At 45.4% G+C, this 10,195-nt stretch overlaps 1 protein-coding gene across 1 annotated transcript; it reads left to right on the top strand.

Moving 5' to 3' along the window:
- Positions 1 to 205: 205 nt before the first annotated feature.
- On the top strand, positions 206 to 9,889 carry LOC140422330 (uncharacterized). The gene is made up of 2 exons (XM_072507359.1): positions 206 to 316; positions 3,796 to 9,889. Exon 2 carries the CDS (start codon positions 4,161 to 4,163, stop codon positions 5,334 to 5,336), a length of 1,176 nt encoding a protein of 391 aa, XP_072363460.1. The 5' UTR covers positions 206 to 316; positions 3,796 to 4,160; the 3' UTR covers positions 5,337 to 9,889.
- The last annotated feature ends 306 nt before the right edge of the window (positions 9,890 to 10,195 follow it).

Genomic DNA, 10,195 nt, shown 5'->3' with positions numbered 1-10,195 from the left:
CCAAAACTTCCTCGAGACGGTTTCCAGGCAACCGCCTGACAGTTCCGGCCGTCGGTGGTTTTCCCATCCCCTGACCCGGGATTGCGCATGTCTCAGGGAGTGGGGATGCTGCGCATGCGCATGTGAGCTCTCTTCCGCTGACCTTACCGCTCAGATGCTGACCAATGGGAAAACTTGGAGGACCGGAAAGACTCTGCCCCTCCGCCAATCAGAGCTCCACCATTGTCTCAATGCGGAAGCTGGACATGGAGGTTTTTGCCGAGCAAAGCTGTTGTTCCCCCAACCTTGAATGAGCTTGAGCTGCACACAGACTCCTGTGAGTAAAACACTTTCTTTTCTCCCCCTTTCCATTTCTTTTCTCATTCTCACCTTCAATTGGTCACTTGCAGCAACTGAAGGGAACGGAAGTGAATTCAGGGAGGGTCAGACTCTGGAAAGGTTGGCCCAGGCCTCTCTCTCTCTTAAAGACATTGACATCCTTTGCTCCCTCAGCTTGACACATTTATTTGTCTGGCTAAAAGGATGGTCTGTTCCTAATGTTAACAATTAAAGGGCTGGTTTCCCCAGGAGATGGCTGACATTTAAGGGGTCAGTAAACAGGCCAAATCAAACCCAGCCAATTACTTCCCTGTCGGAATACTCTCCATCATCAGCATAGTGATGGAAGGAATCATCAAAGGCCCTATTAAGTGGCACTTATTCTGCAATAACCTGCTCCTGGACGCTCAGTTTGGGTTCCGCCAGTGTCACTCAGCTCCTGACCTCATTACAGCCTTGGTTCAAACTTGGACGAAAGAGCTGAATGCCAGAAGTGAGGTGAGAGTGACTCCCCTTGACATCAAGGCAGCATTTGACTGAGTATTGCATCAAGGAGCCCCAGCTAAACTGGAGTCAATGGGAATCAGGGGATAATTCTTCACGGGTTGGAGTCATACCTGGCACAAAAGAAGATGGGTGTGGTGATTGGAGGTCAATCATCTCAGCTCCAGGACTTCACTGCAGGATTTCCTCAGGGCAGTATCAGAGGCCCAACCATCTTCAGCTGCTTCATTAATGATCTCCTTTCCATCATAAGGTGAGAAGTGGTGATGTTTGCGGATGACTGCACAATGTTCAGCACCATTCTCAACTCCTCAGATAATGAAGCAGTCCGTGTCCAAATTTAGTAAGACTTGGACAATATCCAGACTTGGGCTGATAAGTGACAAGTTACATCCGTTGCTACACAAGTGCCAGGCAATGACCATCTCCGACAAGAGAGGATCTAACCACCACCCCTTGACATTCAGTGGCATTCCCATCACTGAAACCCGCACAACCAACATCCTGGGGGTTACCATTGATCAGAAACTGAACTGGACTAGCCATATTAATACTGTGGTTACCATGGCAGATCAAGGGCTGGGAATCTTATGGCGAGTAACACGCCTCCTGATGCCCCAAAGCCTGTCCACCAGACATCTACAAGCACATGTTAGGAGTGTAATGGAATACACTCCACTTTGTTGGATGAGTGCAGCTCCAACAACACGCAAGAAGCTCAAATCTATCCAGGACAAAGCAGCCTGATTGATTGCGCCGCCTTCCGCAAACATTCAAACCTTCCACCACCGACAAGCAGTAGCAGCCATGTATACCATGTCCAAGATATACTGCAGTAACTCATAAAGGTTCCTCAGACAGCACCTTCCAAACCCACAACCATCTAGAAGGACAAGAGCAGCAGATACCTGGGAACCTCACCACCTGGAGGTTTGCTTCCAAGTTACACACCACCCTGACTTGGAAATATATTGCCGTTCCTTCACTGTCCCTGGGGCAACATCCTGGAATTCCCTCCAGAACAGCACAGGGGATGTAGGGCAGCATGGTGGAGCAGTGGTTAACGCTGCTGCCTCACGGCGCCGATGTCCCAGGTTCGATCCCGGCTCTGGGACCATGTGTAGTTTGTACACTCTCCCCCGTGTTTGCGTGGGGTTTCGCCCCCACAACCCAAAGATGTGCAGGTAAGGTGGATTGGCCATGCTAAATTGCCCCTTAATTGGAAAAAAATGAATTGGGTAATTCAAATTTATAAAAAACAAATTTTTAAAAAAAAACAGCACAGGGGATGTACCTACACCTCAAGGACTGCAGCAGTTCAAGAAGGCAGCTCACCACTACTTTGGAAGGGCAACTGGGGATGGGCAATAAATGTTGGCCTGACCAGCATTGTCCACATGCCGTAAATTAATTTTTAAAAATTTAATATCGGACAAAGATATGTCTAGTGTTGTTATATGGTACGTATTATATATATTATTGGTGGTTCTGTAATAAAATAAATGTATTATTATTTTTAGTTTTGTAATATAGTACTGTACCTACATTATATATTTCCAGTCATACAGTCATTGCAGCACTGACAGAATCCATTTGGTAACTCAAGTCAATGCTGACTCTCTGTACAGCAATCCAGTCAGTCCCATTCCCCCTCGATATCCCTGTTCACCTGCAAGTTTATTTTCTTGAAGTGACCATCCTATTTTATTTTAAATTATGAATCATCTCAATAACTTCCACAACCCTTGTGTGCAGTGAGTTCCCTGTCATGACCACTCCATGACTAAATAAAATTCTTCCTCAAGAATTTCCCCATCTCTAATCAGTAAATGTACTTATATGGAGATTTTCTACTCTTGTACAGGTTTTAGTGAGTTTAGATTTGTTGATCAGCACCTTCAGGAAAATTGGGAGGGAAAGTAAGTGAATACAGTCTGTATATTACACACACTTTCAACAAAAGAACAAAGAACAAAGAAATGTACAGCACAGGAACAGGCCCTTCGGCCCTCCAAGCCCGTGCCGACCATTCTGCCCGACTAAACTACAATCTTCTTCACTTCCTGGGTCCGTATCCCTCTATTCCCATCCTATCCATGTATTTGTCAAGGTGCCCCTTAAATGTCACTATCGTCCCTGCTTCCACCACCTCCTCCGGTAGCGAGTTCCAGGCACTACCCTCTGCGTAAAACACTTGCCTCGTACATCTACTCTAAACCTTGCCCCTCTCACCTTAAACCTATGCCCCCTAGTAATTGACCCCTCTACCCTGTGGGAAAGCCTCTGACTATCCACTCTGTCTATGCCCCTCATAATTTTGTATACCTCTATCAGGTCTCCCCTCAACCTCCTTCGTTCCAGTGAGAACAAACCGAGTTTATTCAACCGCTCCTCATAGCTAATGCCCTCCATACCAGGCAACATTCTGGTAAATCTCTTCTGCACCCTCTCTAAAGCCTCCACATCCTTCTGGTAGTGTGGCGACCAGAATTGAACACTATACTCCAAGTGTGGCCTAACTAAGGTTCTATACAGCTGCAATATGACTTGCCAATTCTTATACTCAGTGCCCCGGCCAATGAAGGCAAGCATGCCGTATGCCTTCTTGACTACCTTCTCCACCTGTGTTGCCCCTTTCAATGACCTGTGGACCTGTACTCCTAGATCTCTTTGACTTTCATCCAGTAACATAGACATATATCTGTCTGGCAGCCTGCATGAAGATTTTCAGGTCTCTGTGTCCAGGACAGGAAGTTTGGATCTGTCAAACAGCCTGAATCAGCACCTTCAGGAGAATTGGGAGGGTGAATATTAGATACAGCAGAGTGAGAATAGAGGGAGAGTGTGTGGGATAGAGATTTAGAGCATTTCAGGGAAAGAGAGAGGAAAGAATGTTCGATATAAACTAGAATTGTCAGTTCTGAGTTTCTATCCTGTACTGACAATGATTACTATTGTAAAATCTGTTTGCAGGAAGTTAGAACGAGAGGAGTTTGAGGCCGATATCTCAAACTAAATATCATGTCAAGAACTGACTGAGTCACTCAATTCTTGGGAACTGAAGATCATCGGCCTTTGAATCTAGAAGGAGAAATGCTTGTCTATTCTGTCTGCTTCAAGATATTTTAAACATCAGTGTGTCTGGAAAAGCACTGAGACACACACACACCCATGTGGGACTATTACAGAGCACTGACTGTGGAAAGAGCTTTAACCAGTGACACAGCCTGAAAAAATACTACACCATTCACAGCAGGGAGAGACTGTATATGTGTTGTGTGTGTGGATGAGGCTTCAACTGATCATCCAACGTGGTGAGACGCAAGATCACCCGGACCATGGAGAAACCATGGAAATGTGAGGATTGTGGGAAGGGATTCAAAGGCCCGAACGAGCTGGAAAGGCATCAATGCAGTCTCACTGGAGAGAAGCCGTTCACCTGCTCTGACTGTGGGAAGGGATTCACTCAGTTATCCAGACTGCAGAGACACCAGAGAGTTCACACTGGAGAGAAGCCTTTCACCTGCTCTCAGTGTGAAAAGAGATTCACTCACATTGGCAACCTGCGGAGACACGAACAAGTTCACACTGGGGAGAGGCCGTTCACCTGCTCTGACTGTGGGAAGGGATTCACTCAGTTATGCAGACTGCAGAGCCACCAGAGAGTTCACACTGGAGAGAGGCCTTTCACCTGCTCTCAGTGTACAAAGGGATTCACTGACATTGGCAACCTGCGGAGACACGAACGAGTTCACACTGGAGAGAGACCGTTCACCTGCTCTCACTGTGAAACGGATTTCATTGATAGTGTCAGGCTGCGGAGACACGAACGAATTCACACTGGAGAGAGGCCTTTCACCTGCTCTCAGTGTGAAAAGGGATTCACTGACATTGGCAGCCTGCGGAAACACGAACGAGTTCACACTGGAGAGAGGCCTTTCACCTGCTTTCAGTGTGAAAAGGGATTCATTGATATTGGCAACCTTCGTAGACACGAACGAGTTCACACTGGAGAGAGGCCTTTCATCTGCTCTCAGTGTGAAAAGGGATTCAATGTCATTGGCAACCTGCGGAGACACGAACGAATTCACACCGGGGAGAGGCCATTCATCTGCTCTGTGTGTGATAAGGGATTCATTCAGTTATGCAGACTGCAGAGCCACCAGAGAGTTCACACCGGGGAGAAGCCGTTCATCTGTCCTGTGTGTGATAAGGGATTCACTGAATTATCCAGCCTGCAGAAACACAATGTCACTCACACCAAGAGCAGGCCCTTTGAATGCTCTGACTGCAGGAAGGGTTTCAAAAGCTCACAGCTACTGATGTCCCACCAGCGCATTCACTCTGAGGAGAGACCGTTCAGCTGCTCTCATTGCACAAAGAGGTTTAGAACCTCATCCAACCTGATAAAACACGAGCGAGGTCACACCGGGGAGAGCCTGTTCACCTCTCCGACTGTGAAAAGATTAACTCGGTCATCACTTGCTGAGCCACAATGTCACTCACACCAATGAGAGACCCTTTAAATGCTCCGACTGTGGGAGTGGGTTTAAAATCTCTCTGGTACTGATGTCCCACCAGCGCATTCACACTGAGGAGAAACTGTTCAGCTGCTCTCTCTGCACAAAGAGGTTTCAAACGTCATCCACATTGCGGAGACACCAGTGAGGTCACACTGGAAAGAAGCCATTCACCTGCTCTCACTGTGGGGAGGGATTCACTCAGTCGTCCAACATGCTGAGACACCAAAGGGTTCACAAGTGATGATGGGTTAAATTCTGCTGTTATTCCTGCTGTTAATCACATCCAGGACTGAAGTGGGTGGAGGGATTTGTCTTCTCATCAACTCCTCCTGCTGCTAGGATGTGGCGATCCTGGCGAACTACTGCTCCCCGGACCTGGAATACCCGACTGTGAAGTGCCGTCCATACTACCTTCCATGGGAATTCTCTTCTGCGATCATCACGGCGGTCTACATCCCACCCCAGGCGGAAGTGAAGAAGGCGCTTGATGAATTGTAACCGCTATAAATAACAATGAAGCAGAATACCCGGAGGCCTTGTTCATTGTGGCCGGGGACTTTAACCAGGCCAACCTCGAGTGTATTGCCAAAATTCCACCAATACATCTCCTGTCCCGACAGGGGCCCCAACATCCTTGACCACTGCTACACAAACATCAAGGGCGCCTCTCGATCCGTCCCCTGACTGCACTTCGGAAAATCGGAGCACAAGACGGTGCTCCTTCTCCCGGCATACAAGCAGAAACTGAAGCGGAGAATCCGGTTAAGAAGGTCGTGCAACGCTGGTCCGAGGCAACAGAAGAGCTCCCACGTGACTGCTTGGAGTCAGTGGACTGGTCCATATTCAAGAACCCCGCAGCCAACCTAAACATGTATACCAGCACCGTCACAGACTTCATCAGCAAGTGTGTAGAAGATTGTGTGTCAAAGAAGGTAGTACGTACGTTACCCAACCAGAAACCATGGTTTAATCGGGAGATTCACTCCCTGTGGAAGGGCACGTCTGAGGCATTCAAGACAGGCGACCCTGACCTAATCAAAAGATCTAGGTATGACCTCCGCAAAGCCATCACAGACTCCAAGAGACAACACCAGGACTCCCAAGAGACAATACCAGGCTAAGCTGGAATCACAGATTAACGACATGGACTCTCGTTGGTTGTGGCAAGGCTTAAATAACATAATGCGTGCAAAGTAAAGCCGAGTAGAGTCTTCAGCAGCAGCGCAGCCCTCCCCGACAAACTCTGCGTTCTATGCTTACTTCGAGCAGGAAACCAACAAACCTTGGACACACCCATGCCCACCGTCATAGCCTCCAAAGCCAGATTGGCCTTCTTGAAAGTGAACCCTCGGTAAGCGACAGGTCCTGACGGGATCCCTGCCATGCACCCAGATCCTGCGCTGACCAACTGACGGGTGTGTTTGCGGACATCCTCAACCTCTCCCTACTCCGTTCTGAGGTTCCCACCTGCTTCAAGAAGACCACCATCATACCGGTGCCAAAGAAGAACCAGGCAACGTGCCTCAATGAATACCGTCCGATGGCCTTGACATCGATCATTATGAAATGCTTAGACCACAGCTGGAGTAATGTGTGCAGTTTTACTCCCCTTACCTTAGGAAAGGTATTGCCACAGAAGAACAGCAACAAAGTTTCACCAGACTTGTTCCAGGTTTGACAGGACTGTCCTATGAAGAGAGATTGGGGATACTAGGTCTTTTTTCTCTAGAGTTTCAAGGAATGAGGGATTTAATTGAAACTTATAAAATCCATAAAGGAATAGACAGAGGAGGTGCAGGCGAGATGTTTCCCTGGGTTGGAGAGTCTGGAACCAGGGGACACAATTTCAAAATAAGGGGGAAGCCACTTAGGACCGGTCTCGGAGGAGACATTTCTTTACTCCGAGGGTTGTGAATCTTTGGAATTCTCGACCCCAGAGGGCTGTGGGAGCTCAGTCGCAGAGTGAGTTTAAAGCAGAGACACACAGATTTCTAAATCCCAATAACACAAAGAGATATGGGGATAGTGGGGGAAAAGGCATTGAAGTGGTTGACCAGCCATGATCGTATTGAATGGTGGAGCAGGCTCGACGGGCTGAATGGCCAACTCCGGCTCCGATGATATAAAGATGGGTAGGAAAGTAAATTGTGAAGAGGACATAAGGAGACTACAAAGGGATATGGATAGGTTAAGTGAGTGGGAAAAGATCTGCCAAATGGAGAATAATGTGGGAATATGTAAATTTGTCCTTGTTGGCCAGAAGTATAAAAAAGCTTATTATCTAAATGCTGCGTGATTGCAGAGCTCTGAGATTCAGAGGGATCTGGGTGGCTGAGAGCATGAATCACAAAAGGCGAGTATACAGGAACAGCAAGTAATTAGGAAAGCTAATAGAATGTTATTGTTTATTGTGAGGGGAATTGAATACAAAAGTAGGGAGGTTATGCTTCAGTTATACAGGACATTGGTGAGACCACATCTGGAGCACTGTGTACAGTATTGCTCTCATTTAAGGAATGATGTCAATGTGTTGGAAGCAGTTCAGGGAAGGTTTACTGGACTCATACCTGGAATTGGAGGCTGGTCTTATGAGGAATGATTGGACAGGCTGTTTAGGTGACTTGATTGAACCGCATAAATCCTGAGGGGCCTTGACAGGGTGGATGTGGAAAGGATGTTTCCTCTTGTGGGAGGATCTAGAAATTGGAGTCACTTTAAAAGTAATAACTTGCCCATTTAAGGCAGAGGAGAACTTTTTTCTCTGAGGGTTGGGAGTCTTTGGAACTCTCTTCCTCAAAGGGCAGTGGAAGCAGAGTCTTTGAATATTTTGAAGACTGAGTTGAATAGATTCTTGATAATCAAGGGGGTGAAAGATTATTGGGGGGTCGGCGGGAATGTGGAGTTGAGGTTACTATCAGATCAGCCGGGAACTTATTGAATGGTGGAGCAGTCTCGAGGGGCCGAGTGGCCTACTCCTGCTCCTAATTTGTATGTTATCACATCCTTTCTAATAGATTTTAGCATTTTCCCTTCTGTTGATGTCAGGCTAATGGGTCTGTGGTTCCCTGTTTTTTCTCTCCCTCCTTAAATATTGGGGTTACATTTACCACCTTCCAATCTGCAGGAACCATTTCAGAATCTATAGAATTGTGAAAGATGATCACCAATGTATCCACTATCTCTACAGCCACCTCTTTCAACACTCTGGGATGTAGAGCAGCAGCTTTTGGGGATTTATTAACTTTCAACCACATTAATTTCTCCAGTACTACTTTTTCACTAATTCTAATCTCTTTCAGTTCCTCGTGCTCACTGGTCCCTTGGGGGTCTCATATTTTTGGGACAATTTCTGTATCTTCCACCATTAAGACAGACACACATTGTTTAGTTTCTGTGTCATTTCCTCATTCCCCATTATAAACTCTCCTGTCTCTGCCTGGAATGGACCCACATTGGTCTTTGCTAATCTTTCCCTTTTCACATTCCTATTGGAGCTTTTCCAGTTCTCCCCAGTTTGCTCTCACATTCTATTTACTCATTATGAGTTTCTTGATCCTCCTTTGCTGAATTCTCAAACAAGTTTCCAATCCTCAGGGTTGCACTTATTTTGGCAACTATATGAGTGATAAGATCTATTTTATCTTCAAAAATGAGACCAAGATCTGGTTGATTGGAGGTGTCCAAAAATACAACTTTATTGCTAATTATCCACCTTGATTCTCTTGCATAAAAATAAATCAAAATGCAGATCAAATAATACATCAAAACATAATAGAGTTAAACAAAAACATGAGAAAATATTAGGAAATCAATAGATGGTTCATAATTTCATAAAGCATGAATACAGAAGAAACTTTAGTCATGAAACTTTATTCTTAAAGAAATTCTTATCAATGGTCTAACCCCTTATTGGTTTCAAATTCTCAGCTGAGGCTTCCTGATTTATTCAAAAAACTCTCCGTCACTTGGAGCATGATTTGTTATCCAGGCATTGGTCATTACTTAAGATTCATTAATATCTATCAATTTAATTAAATGTCTACATGTTCCTGCCACATGTACCAATCCTCTGAAGATAAGGTGTTCTGCATTAACCTTGCTTGTTGCTCAGGCTTTGCTACATTTTGTGAATGTTTCTGTTGCTGAGGCTGCGATACTTTTTCACTACTACATGTATTTGTAGAACAATGGTTTATTCATTACGAGGGCTTTTATGCAACTTTTCTTGAAACCGTGTTAGATTCTGACACATCAAGTTGCTGTACAGCAATTCTCATATTTTTATATGAAACAATGACTTTGCCTTGTGGATATTCCATTTTCTGTCTGTATGTATACTGAATTTAAGAATTATACTGCATTGATTCTTCAAGGTACCAATAAATCAGTGAAGCAATAAACCTATAATCTATCAATGAGCCTCTTCCTTTGACCTAATGGAATCTTTAATTTTTCTTGTTAGCCACGGTTGCGTCACTTTCCCTGTTGGATTTTTGTTTCTGAAAGGAATCTATATTTTATATAAATATGTGTAATTCTTTAAATGCGATTGCCTGTGTATCATTACACATTTTATTGTATGTTCCCAATCAACTTGCCCCTCATAGCTTGACAGTTTCCTTCTGTGACAGAACCATGTAACCACCAAAGCCTATCTTCATCTAAACCTGCATGCTTTGGGGTTCCAAACAGAAACAGGAACTATCTGGCATCTACCTTCCAAACACCCTTTCACTCTGTGATCCTTATGAAATTTGCCACAAGGCTCAAAAGCATCAGTCGTGAGAAGGCCAGTCCAGCAGAAAGAAACCCTCCGACCCTCCCCATTGACCAACTGTCAGAATGAACAA

This window comes from Scyliorhinus torazame, chromosome 5, assembly GCF_047496885.1.
Source record: "Scyliorhinus torazame isolate Kashiwa2021f chromosome 5, sScyTor2.1, whole genome shotgun sequence".
Classification (NCBI taxonomy): Eukaryota; Metazoa; Chordata; class Chondrichthyes; order Carcharhiniformes; family Scyliorhinidae; genus Scyliorhinus; species Scyliorhinus torazame.
Note: the sequence above shows the minus strand (reverse complement) of the source record. Positions and strands in the feature narration are given on the sequence as shown.

Bases quoted from the DNA above. Each gene is read 5' to 3' on its own strand.
- LOC140422330 (XM_072507359.1), top strand. From the start codon at position 4,161: ATGGAGAAACCATGGAAATGTGAGGATTGTGGGAAGGGATTCAAAGGC.